Genomic DNA, 12786 nt, shown 5'->3' with positions numbered 1-12786 from the left:
AATTAGTGCCTTATCAATGTTAAATGCAAACGTGTTCTCACCACAGGCTCTCAGCAGTATTATTGGCCAAACTTCTTAGGTCAGGATCTCTTATTCTTTTTAATGGCTGCTTCCTTTGTCCTATCTCATGCAAAGAATTGATGGGAATTGGGCAGGATGAGGGGGGTGCTTTGGGGTATTTGTCCCCCTTTTCTATAGTGTCATCTCCACTTTGGAAAACAATTCCAGACGAGATCCAGGAGATTGAGAGTCTACAGAAAGGGATCTTCCTGGCTGCTCTTCCTTATCCGTTGGAGCTTTTTTGGTTTTCTTTCCTGCTTGATGACTTTATTTACTGCTTAAATGCAGATGAAGCAGAGCACATTCTTCTGTTTGAGACAGACCAGTTTGTCCGTCTCCATTTGGAACATGTTAATAATATCATACAGAGAAATCTTATAACTTCACATAGTGTATTGCCATTTTATCAGGACAATATTGATGAGCAAATTGAGTCTTAGATGATACCTTACAAGGCATACTTTGTACAGAAATTATTACAACAGTGTGTAGGGTGCGACTATAGGTAAATTCTGTCTCAGAGCTTAAATTGATGACTTTGCTAGACACTGAAAATCATGGACTGAACAGAGACAGTGGGATTTATGGTTTATTACAACAATCTATAGACCACTAACCCTCAGCCCCTTTTTGTTCTATGTCTGCAGAGGTGTTACATGGCACTCTACTTTGAATGGTCCCATATAATATATGCTAACTACTTATGCTAACCAATTTGTTCCACCTTGTATTTAGCTGTGCTACTCAGAGTACCTTCCCCACAGACCCAAAGAGCAGTGTGTGTGGCTCAGAAGCTTCTCTCTCACCAATGGAAGTCAGTCCAATAAAAGAGATCACCTCATCCACCCTGTCTCTCTAATATCCTGAGACTGACATAGCTAGAACTATCTGCATACAAGAAAACAAGTAACACATTAAAGGCTTCTGCATGTGCTTAACTTTCGGCACTGTTAAAGGTACTTTTAACGTCAGTGGTGCTCATGTATGTGTGTGTAAGTAAAGTTAGGCACATGTGGAAGTGGTTGCAAGGTCAAGATCTTAGATGAGTTTTTCTGAGACTGGGACGTGTCTTTCAATATATTTATTTAGCCTCTAACATAATAGGGGCTGAAGCCTAGTTGGGGTTTTTGCTTGCTACAGCAATCTAAGTAATTGTATTTTCACTTCAATAAAGGCAAGATTTTATGCTCCAACAACAATCTTCATTGATGAAATAGATTCCATCTGCAGCCGCAGAGGCACTTCTGATGAACATGAAGCAAGTCGCAGAGTCAAATCGGAGCTGCTTGTTCAGATGGACGGTAATTGGTGTTTTGATATCTCAAAGTTGAGCTCTGTTTCTTGTCTGGCTTTGTGAAGTGCTTTGTAGACACTTCATTAATCAGAAATGAGGAGAGCTGGTAGAAAAAGCCCTTTTTTATGTGGGGGGGAAACTTCTCTAAAGTGCTCAAAATGGGCCCCTCTTTTGGGTAATGAAGAGTGTCCAGATTATCTAATTTTTAAAATTTATATCTTTATAAGCATGCCATTGCTGCAGAAAATTTGTTCTTATAAAAGCCATTTTCAATAAACTAATTTGAAAGATGGAGGCTGCTCTAGGAGGAGCTTGTTATGAACATTCATGCAGTTTAACAAACATGTTTGTATGTGGTGCAGTACTTAGGATAGTTTTGCAATGCAAAGCTGTGAACAAATGCCTTCTTAGAGTCTCCCATTCAGGATCTTTTTGGATTTAACTAGACCAGGTCTTGCATTGACAACTAGTATCATTTTGACAATAAGATTTATCATTGGACCGCTGTTTTCTGTATATGTACCATTTAACACCATTAACAAAGGAATATTTGTGGTACAGGGTTTGACTCCCACCTCCCTGTTGTTGCTGTTAGTCATTGTAGGGTTGCACCAATGTTTTCTCTAATCTTTTTTTATCCGTGTGCAGATTTTTTCCATTCATGTGTGGCATAAATGTATGTGCTCTGAGGCATGTGTGAATGTGCACCACCAGAAGAAACACAAAACTTAGCTGTGGGTGCTCTACTAATCAGCTGGGCAGCATTTGAATTTCTCCTGAGAGACCACATTAGCGCACAGCTTACAGGGAACACTATGTGGCACCTCCAAATGTGTAGGCACCTGAGGCAGGTTAAGGTTTCATAGTCTTGGATCTAAACAAATGGAGGGCTCCTTCCAATCCCTTCTACCTGCAGCTCTGGCCCGGTTCCATCCACTCCATCTGCAGGCCCTGCACTTGTTCCACCCAGTGTCCCTCTCATTCCACCCCCGCTCTTTACTGCAGCCCAAGATCGGAGACACTTTGTCCCCCTACCAGAGCCCCAGGCTGCAGTGGGGAGTGAGAGTTTCCCCAGCCCTGAGGCTATGGCAGGTATTGAGAGTTCTTCCAGTCCCAGGGCTGCAGCAGGAGTCCTGGTGCTGGGGTCAGCTCCTCCCTTCCACACCACGTGCTTCTGTGAGGGACCAGGGTCAGTGTCCTGCGGCTACTACCGCCCACCTGGTGCTTCTGCTGGAGAGTGGGGCAGGAGAACTTCCTCACCATCCCTTGGCTTCTGCCTGGGATAGGCCTTCCCCTGCTGTCCCATGGCTTCTGCCCAGGAGTTGTTGGAGTGCCACCTGCCTGGTGCTGCTGCCATCAAGGGTAGGGATGCTTCCCCCACCCTCCCTGCCCAGCTCTGAGGCCTAGGAGCTGGATTTGTATGTGGGGGCAGGGTGTGCCTTCCAAGCACTGCTGTCTGGGTGAGGGGTCATAGAATCCTAGGGCTGCAAGAGACCTCAGGAGGTCATCGAGTCCTGCCCCGTGCCCAAAGCAGGACCAACCCCAACTAAATCATCCCAGCCAGGGCTTTGTCAAGCTGAGACTTAAACACCTCTAGGGATAGAGATTCCCCTACCTCCCTAGGTAACCTACTCCAGTACTTCACTACCCTCCTAGTGAAATAGTGTTTCCTAATATCCAACCTAAATCACCCCTACTGTAACTTGAGACCATTGCTCCTTGTTCTGCCATCTCTCACTACAGAGAACAGCCTCTCTCCAATTTCTTTGGAACTTCCCTTCAGGAAGTTAAGGCTGCTATCAAATCCCCCTCACTCTTCTCTTCTGCAAACTAAATAAGCCCAAATCTCTCAGCCTCTCCTCATAAGTCATGTGCTCTAGCCCCCTAATCATTCTGGTTGCCTCCGCTGGATGCTCTCCAATGCGTCCACATCCTTTCTATAGTGGGGGGCCCAGAACTGGACACACTATTCCAGACGTGGCCTCACCAGAGCCGAATAAAGGGGAATAATAACTTCTCTAGATCTGCTGGAAATGCTCCTCTTAATGCACCCTAATATGCCATTAGGCTTCTTAGCTACAAGGGCACACTGCTGACTCTTATCCAGCTTCTCATCACTGTAATATCCAGGTCCTTTTCTGCAGAACTTCTGCTTAGCCAGTCTGTCCCCAGCCTGTAACAGTACTTGGGATTCTTTTGTCTCTGCACTTGTCCTTGTTGAACCTCATCAGATTTCTTTTGGCTCACTCCTCCAATTTGTCTAGGTCACTTTGGACCCTATCGCTGTCCTCCAGCATATCTATCTCTCCCCCTAGTTTAGTGCCATCCGCAAACTTGCTGAGGGTACAATCCATCCCCTCATCCAAGTCATTAATAAAGCTGTTGAACAAAACTAGCCCTAGAAACAATCCTTGGAGCACTCTGCTTGAAACCAATCATCAACCTGACCTCAAGCCATTGGGCAGTTTTCCCTGCCTCCAGTGCACTGTGGCCAGGTGTTCGGGGCCCTCAGGCACAGGCCCTTTTGGCTCAGTAGCTAATTTGTGAGTGGGTGCAGTATAGAAAATGCAGGAACAACAGCTTGCCCGGAGAGAATCAGTGTCTTTTGTAATCTTAACTGCTTGGGTTGCAGGGGGACCAAAAGTGTTTTACCATCTCATGAGTGGCCAGTATGGAATGAGATGGTAGGTTCGTTTCAGTTCACAGTGGACATGTGTCCACACGTCACAAAACGATCTTGACGGCATTCTGTCCATGGCTGAGAACTGGAGTCAGGCGGAACCAATTGCCCTCCTTTCTCTAGAACAGGGGTGGACAATAATTTTTAAAGGAGGCCACTTCAAAAATTTCGAAATGGCTCTTGGGCTGGGCCTTGGATTGAAGGGATGGGGTCAGCGGACTTTTCATGCTCCCCCCCTCCGCCCACAGACCCTGATTGGCCTGGGGGCGGGGGAGTGTGTGAAGTCTTTGCCTCCTGCCCCTAGGACCTAGAGAGACTTGCCAGCTGTTTTGAACAGCTGGATGTTCCCTCTGGTGCTGCGCACTCCTGGCAGTGGGAAGAGACTTCACATGCTGACCCATCCCAAGTCTCGATTGGCCTGGGGGTAGGGGAAGCAGCAGGGCAGCTGTGAGCCGGATCAGCGCACTTGATGGGCTGGATCCGGCCTGCAGAGGCTCTATTGCTGACTCCAAAGCAGGGTTGTGGGAATGTTGGCAGAGAGGTGTAGAGAAGCTTGCACTGCTGCTGCCGTGCTGTGCCCATGTATCCTTCTCCAGGCTTGTCAGGCTCCTTAACAAACATGGTATTTGCTGAGATCATTAAAACGACTCTTTCATACACTATTGGACTTGCAGGAGTAGGTGGTGCGTTGGAAAACGATGACCCTTCCAAAATGGTTATGGTGCTGGCTGCTACAAACTTTCCCTGGGACATTGATGAAGCATTGCGCAGAAGATTAGAGAAACGGATTTATATTCCTTTGCCAACGGGTATGACTGCTACAAGCATTTTTCTTTAATTTTTTTTTTCCTAGCAAACTTGTTCTCCACTGTATCTCTTAGGATTGTTAAGACCAAGGATATTTCTGTTCTAAATATTGCATTTTGGGGGTTAATAACTTGACTGTTTGCTTTCTTTAAAAAAATTGCTTGGAGCTCAGAAACAATGAGCTGTGGTATTTCATTGCAGACCCATTGATGGGTTCTTACGTTTTGAAATCAAATTAGTTTTTATGAGCCTGGAATTATTTTAAATGTTGCAGTCAGTCCTTGAGTGATCATCAAAAGCAGCCTTTGACGTTTTATAAGAAATATTGCAAATGTATTCCTATGCCCTTACAGATGAATGCAGAGAAATGGATCCATGAATTATCACTTCCAGGCTTAGCACATTGTAAATCATCACTTGCCAGCCTTTATGCATAGACTTCAAGTCACCCAAACTGTAGCCATCTGATTGCTTTCCAGCTCAAGCTGGCTTGGCTTGTATTGTCAATCCTGGCTGTCACTCGTATACCCTAAGAATCTTGAAATTAATATCACTTGAAGGGTGTATAGCTTTGTTTCTTCTTGGTACCATGGATGCCTTTTATCGCTGCATGAGCATCCAAGATAACAAGTGTCTTCATGGTGACAGCAATTGTGATTGAGTTTAACAGGTGTAAGGATGATGTTAAAGGTACACAGCTTATCTTTGCAGCTCATGGACAGTAATAGCTCATAACGGGATGACTGACTTTATCGCCAACTAGTCTAAAATTCTATCAACTTGCTTGTTTTCAGTTGAACAAGATTAGCTTGTGATGTAACTTAATATGCCCCATGCTTCTTACACAGGGTGGATTGCCACTAGTTGTGAGTATACATTATATCATCTCTTTCCGCATATGAGGAAATTAAGATCTGTGTATCTCCAGAGCTATGTCTACAATGCAATGCTATTTTGGGATGCTGGAGTATCCCAAAATAGCTATCCCGTATCTTAACAGCAGACCTTTTATTTCAGGCTCGCTATTCTGATGTCCCTGTAAACCTCATTCCATGAGGAGAAAGGGACATTTCGGTTATTTTGAAATTTGATGCTGTGTAAATAAGCTGAAATAAACTTTTGAAATAAGATATGCAATTTGTGTAGCTCAAATTGTGTATCTTATTTCGAACTACAGTGCAGTGTAGATGTAGCCCAGATGATCTGTTTACACTGATGCTTTGTAGTTTGAGATCACAGGGATTTCAGTTGGGAAAAGTTTAAACAACACAAATAAACTATAGGATCTGGTGTAGTGCGAATTGTATAATGTGGTGTTTGTAAAAAGACATAAGACCTTGGGAAAAATTAGCAAAATATTCTGGTTTTAAGAAACAATTTGCATGTGTGCTATGTATGCATCCTGCCGTGTTCTGGAAATAATAAATAACCATTCTAAAGAAAATGTCTTCTAAAGAAAATGTCCTTTCTGGGACATAAGTAATTTGTAAGGCACTTAAATACTATAGGAGCATAAATATTTATTTTTTCACTGTTCTCTGTTAGTCAGCAGGGACACAAGGGTTTTGTTCTTACGATTTTATCTGCTCATCTCGGTGCGTCCCCCCTCAAAATGGTCATCCTCTGTTTTTAAGGCATCAGAACTAGTTACTGTAGAAATGAAGATGCTGATGTAATGTAAATTTTCCCTTGCGATACAAAACTGAAAAGAAACCCCCTCTCGCTTTTCACCCCAGCCCTTCAAAATAACACAAAGGGGCAAATGGTCAAGTGTGGGTTCCCAAATCATGAATGTAGGACTTGCATTTGCACATGCTGTGTGTGCAGAAAGGGTAAATTGTTTGTGTAAATGGGTACTTATTTAGTCCGTTACCATGCCGTGCACACTGCACCTGTGTTTTGAAAATTGGCCAATGCAATTAATTTCTAAATATAATTTCTCTGTTTTCTGTTGGGCCCCAGTTCAGCAAAGCACTTAAGCATGTATTAAAAGTTTAGCATCTGCTTAAGTGCTTTGCAAAATGCTCTCTCTACAGCTAAGTAAATGGAAATATTTCTGTCATCAAGTCTATGGTTTTCTAATAAAACTATGTATATAATGTTCAGTCCAACTTCTGAATAAAAAGGCGTGTCCTAGGGGGTTAAGAGTAGAATCAGAGGTTTGTAGGATCACACTTTTGTGTCTTGTGAGAATAAATATTCCCCAGTGGTCAGCCGTGTACATTGAGAATATGATGTACAACAAGGTATATGGTGAGACCAGAGGTGGCATCTATTTGCCTCAGGCACATTGGGAAGAATGAGGCAAATGGCTAAGTGGCTTCAATCACGTGAAGTGTAAACATTTAGTCTGTGTACTTCTTGAACTGGTTCTGGGTTTATGAAGTGTTTATACAGTATATTTTTCAACTATATGCTCTGCCAAAAATAGATATGAAGGGGATCACTCACAGTACATACTGCCTAGTGTGCGGGTGGGGCATGCCAGGTTCTTGTCTTTCCTGGCACCCGCTGTTGAGAGCTGCTCTACTGTTTGGTGGCATGCTCCTTCTGTGACTCATCCCTCCTGCTGCGGGTCATGTTCTGTCCACCCCTTGTGAGGTATATGAAGAGTCCAGCAATGGAGCAGCCATCTAAGTAAAGTAAAGGGCTCCTGGGCCAGGGACTTGACCCTTTTATTTTTAGAGCCTTCTCTCATCTAGATTGTGCATCATGGTTAGACTTCTGGCTGTGATACCTCTAGCCTAAGGGATGATAGGACAAGCTGGGACTGCCCTCTATACTGGCTTCCAATCCAGAGCTCAGTAGGTAGTAGCTACTACCTGCACCCCAATGTGCTATATTTCTGCTTCTCTGGGTCACTTTTTACTTGTCACTGTTTTTTACAACAGATAAAGTACAGTAGAACCTCCGCGTTACGAATACCAGAGTTATGATTGGACCACTCAACCATGCATTTGGAACCAGAAGTACACAGTCAGGCAGCAGCAGTGAAAGGAGCAAAACCCGCACACACTGTACAGTGCTGTGTGAAATGCAATCTTTTTTTTTTTAAATGGGACAGCAGCATTTTCCTTCTGCATAGTGAAGTTTCAAAGCTGCATTCAGTCAATATTTAGCTGTACATTTTAAAAAGAAACTAACACTTTGTTCAGAGTTATGACAAACTTCCATTCCCGAGCTGCTCATAACTCCGAGGCTCTACTGTATAAAAAAAAAATCACTGGAATCAAAGATAGCCTCAAACCTTCAGAGAATCTCAGCAAAGTTCCCTCTAATCTTGTCCATCCATGTGTGGATTTTTCCCATCCATCTGTGGAATACAAGGCATGTGTGAATGTGCTCCACCAGTAGAAACAAAAAAACCTAGCTGTGGGTACTCTGCTAGTCAGCTGGGTGGCATTTAAATCTCTCCTGAGTAGCTGCATAAGTGAACAGCTCACGGGGAATACTGATCTCAGATCTTTTCCCTTTGAAGGGGGCAACTTCACCAAAGGCAGGTGGCAGGCAGCAGGGGCTCCTGCAGTGCTCCTTCCCAGGAACTCAAAGTACATCAGTTTCCCTCCACTGTATGCTGCCTTACTAAGCGGCTAATTCCTGTTGTGCTCCTTCTCTAAGCCATGCATTCTTTGCAGCTATGGCCTGGGAAGGCTGTCTGGGTTTGCAGCAGCTGCTTACCCCTTTAGTGATGCTAGGTTTGTGTGTAACCCATCAGAGTAACACTTTCCAGCTGTAGTTTCCCTTTAAAGACTAGATTGTGTTGATGTCTTTTTGTGTATATTTGTGTCATAGTGACTTGAACAAAAGTAATGTTCAGTGTTAAACAAGTGATTCTTGTGTTGTAGCAAAAGGCAGAGCAGAGCTGCTTAAGATTAATCTTCGGGAAGTAGAGATGGATCCTGATATCCACCTAGAAGAAATTGCTGAGAAGATCGAAGGCTACTCGGGTGCTGATATAACTAATGTTTGCAGGTATCTTGTTCACTTTATTTGCAAACAAATATAAAATCAGTAGTTGTTACTCAGTAAAAGAGAGCAGCATCAGGCCCTACACACAGTATTCGAAAGCAGACTAGTAGCAACTATGCTTAAGGCTTGAATACATTTGCTAGCACTCTCCAGTATATGATTCTTAGAAACCAAGAGTCTGTGTACCAGATGTGATGGTGTCTGCTATGGTCATGGGAGAACAGACAGCCTGAGCAAATGTTTTGTTACCATTGTCTGCTTTCACTGACTCCTGTTTTAATCTAGTATAAAGCCAGGTTGTTGGTTTTTTTTTTAACCTGGTGGATTTAGGAGCTGGAATTTTGTGCTGCAGAAAGAAACAAGATATTGTATTGATTCCTATATAATGTTTTCTATTGCAGTAGTGTCCAGAGACCCAGTCAGTGCTCAGATGTTCTTTGTGCTACATAGAGCTGGCTGGAAACTAGAATCCCTATTCCACAGGAAATTCCAATTTTTTAAAAAATATATTGCTTTGGAACAATTAAATTTCCTGCAGAACAGGAATTCCAAAATTTGGTTTTGAAAGAGTCAAAACAACATCTTTCTTTGATCCTTTTGAAACATGTCAGCAGCTTCCTGCTCTCACAGGAGCACTGTCACTGCCAGGCGGGGAGATGGGCACCTCTGGGCCCATGAAAGCATGGCTGCCAAGGAGCCACAAACCTGGGAGCTTGGGATCTGAGACTTCCAGGGCTTCCTGATTCCCTAGGAGCTGCAGAATGTGTTGTTACTGCAGATTGTTTCACTATAGAAGAATCAGCATTTTCTAATAGAAAAATGTTCTACTGGAAAACTTGGAATCCATTCTGTATGGATTTCCTTCCTGCCTAGAGGAACTTACACTTCTGAACATGTCTCAAGGATATGGCCACCCATATTTCTGTGATTAAATGGCCATTCACCTATGTTGAAATTACTCCAGAGTTTTAAAATCTTTGTGTTGAACGTAGCAATACTTAGGCTAAATGTTCTCCCTCTGGCCTGTGTTCTCTCTTTTCCTTCATTGTACCTGCTAGACATGGCCACAATTGGTGAGCAGAGGTTATAAAGGGGCAAGGGAAGAGTCTACCAGGAGAGTAGAGCATAAGGAGCTACTGGCATCAGTGGCCACAGCTCTGTGCATTCATATTTCATAAGTGTTTTTTGACTGCCACACTGCACTTTCCGGACTAAGGAACCCTGCCAAAACTGGGAGCAGGGCTAAATTGCATGTCACACTGCTACTGGCTCCCCCACCAGGGACTGCACACTGCTAGGGAGGCTGAAGCCAATGGGTGCTGCAACAGATGGGAATAGAAGGCCCAAGTGTTTCAAAAAGAAGGGAGAGCTAAGCACCTTTTTTTTTCTCATGAGTTAAGTGCATTGAAGACACAGGATACATCTCCATGAATCATTGTAAAAGGTTTACAGTTTTATCATTTTAATTATCTCTTCACATTTACCATATGCCTAATTGGATTTGGGCACCAATGCATTCTTTACATCAAATGAATGTAGTGATCTTGGAACATGGAAGTAAAGAAAGATTCATTCCACATTTTAGAAATTAATGCTTTCCTAAGTGTTCCTTCCAGTGAAGCCTGAAAATATAACCAAAATTCATAGCCACACACTTAGTTCCCATGTATTTTCCTTTTATTTCCAGGGATGCCTCTTTGATGGCAATGAGACGGCGTATTAACGGGTTAACCCCAGAAGAGATCCGTGCACTTTCTAAAGAGGAACTTCAGATGCCTGTTACGAAGGGGGACTTTGAGCTGGCGCTGAAGAAAATCTCCAAGTCTGTTTCAGCTGCAGACCTAGAAAAGTATGAAAAATGGATGGCGGAGTTTGGATCTGCTTAACCTCAGAGACATCTCTTCTTTGCTATAGATTTTTATCCTTTTTCTGTTGTAAACTGTAAAATGACTTAGAAATGTTTTAAAAGGTGGAATAAAAGGTTTGATTTGTTTTTCAAATTCTTCCCTCCCCCCCTTTTAAAGTTTTGTTATGCCTGAAAGGAACAAAAATGGTAACCCACAAAAGATGCTTTCTGATTGAATAGTAAACATGCATACATAGCAAGCGAAAAATACACTTGAATATAAGCTGCATGTTTCCACTGAATGTCAGTGTTCCTTATTTTAACATACTAGTTTGACATAGTGCAGATCTGTAAATCAGACATTGGGAAAGTGATGAAAGAAGCTAGCAAAGACTTGTTGTATATCTTATTTGCAGAGATCACTACATTTCTAGTAAGCATCAGTTTTTGTGCCCTTATATGTGGCACTGGAGTTATTGGTTGGTTGCTGCTGCTTCTCTGTTCATTAGATTGTTCTGAGCAAAGTAGATGGGTACAATTGTCTTTGTTTACAATAAGCGGGGATCAGTTTGCATCAAGACTCAAATTGTTCATGATTTTGTTGGAAATTTTCAGCCTGATTTTCCTCACGCTCACCAATTTTACACTGTTGTAACATCACAGACTTTTGTTACTCCTGACTTTACACTAGGGGAAGTGAAAGAAAAATCAGGGCACTTGATTTCTTTTGGTCAAGCTTAGGCCTGGTCTAAATATACATTTGTGCCAGTTTATCCAAAGCTGTGATTTTGGGCTGATTTTTAGTTTACCCTCTACTCTTGCACTATTACTCATCCCCCGATATTTTGTTTGTGTTTTCTAGATATTTTTATTATTATTTATTAAACACTGATATTGTGTTTGACTCAATTCAAGACTCTAATCCCAAGCTGTTCCTGCTCCTAGAAAGCAGACACAGGACATGGAGCTCTCGTTTTTTTATCAGTCACAAACACTCTTTCCTAGACTTGGTACGTGACATTTGTTTATGCTGTGGAATTGTTTTTGCAGTTGAAACTATTTTATGTTGGTTTTTTAAATGTGTAAAAAGTCTTTGACTTGGAAAATGATTAATTTCAGCAGATCGTCTCTCTTCTACACTCCCTCTTGCCCACCAAGCCAATGTAGTGCTGAAAATGATGAATTTGCAGCTTCAAAGTATGAAGTTCTCTGTCCCAGAGTGTAGCAGCTGTCCCACTGGAAGTGGTGTGCTGGTCTCTCTCCACGTGAGTTTGTTTGTGGCTCTCGTATCTGATGTACCAGAGCTTCCTAGCAACAGAGAGAGTTCAGTTTCAATGGCCATCTTGTCCTTAGCCTCTCTGTCAATAAGGTTGCCAATTGTGACAAAGGGGATTGTAATTATCAACCTGTTTTTTAGAAATCAGACCAAGTCCCCTTTTCATATAATCACCAAACTGCTATGGCATGGAAGCAACTTCTTGCTAGTATTGACTTTGACCATATCTAGAAAAGATCTTTCTACCAATATTGCTTCTTGTAGCTAGCCAGTCCCTTCATAGTACCTGTTGGACATGGGTAGAATTGCTAGTGCAAACACAGCTCTGGTACCTCACCCATTCATTTGTTAGGAGGGGAAAGAAGTCTAGGATTTATTCTAAACCATTCTACAGCATATAACTGGTTACAAGGGCTACATTTGCCATAGTTCTACTATGGATTTATTATCTGTTGATATCGGACGTAGACTGAGAACACCTTAGGCAGAGCTTGTGAATAGTACGGTTTGCTCTTTTCAAACTGAGGGCTGCTCTAATTTGAATGGAAAAACCTAATAAATGTTCTGATGATGACTCTCATTCATGTTGTGTTGTACTTCTGTTTGAGCTCAGCTGTCATTCTTCTGGCTTAGGCCCCTGGGACAGACTTCGGCACGATGCTTTTGGTCTTTGGCAGTCCAACGGGAGCACAGCTGCTGCAGAACCCTCCAAAGGTGCTGCATTCATTCCAGAGACCAAAGTCCTGCTGCACTTTACCCCTGTGGGGGGAGGCTATGGGGCTAAGGGAACACATGGACTCTCATTGTGGTCATCCCTTGCATGGTGGAGAGAGAAGGCTCTATTTGCCTTCTTT

The 12786-nt window shown here is 42.8% G+C and overlaps 1 protein-coding gene across 2 annotated transcripts in view; it reads left to right on the top strand.

Annotated features, from left to right (window-relative positions):
* Positions 1–12512, top strand: part of KATNAL1 (katanin catalytic subunit A1 like 1) — a 47566-nt gene extending 35054 nt beyond the window's left edge. For both annotated transcript variants that reach the window (XM_075919206.2, XM_075919207.2), the window contains exons 8-11: positions 1235–1361; positions 4709–4843; positions 8687–8813; positions 10498–12512. In XM_075919206.2, coding sequence (XP_075775321.1) covers positions 1235–1361; positions 4709–4843; positions 8687–8813; positions 10498–10696 — 588 coding nt within the window. In that variant the 3' untranslated portion in view covers positions 10697–12512. The remainder of the gene's footprint in view (positions 1–1234; positions 1362–4708; positions 4844–8686; positions 8814–10497) is intronic.
* Positions 12513–12786: the final 274 nt, after the last annotated feature.

The sequence above is a fragment of the Pelodiscus sinensis genome, chromosome 1 (assembly GCF_052426305.1).
Source record: "Pelodiscus sinensis isolate ZL-2025 chromosome 1, ASM5242630v1, whole genome shotgun sequence".
Taxonomy (NCBI): Eukaryota; Metazoa; Chordata; order Testudines; family Trionychidae; genus Pelodiscus; species Pelodiscus sinensis.
This window is presented reverse-complemented; position numbering and strand designations above follow the sequence as displayed.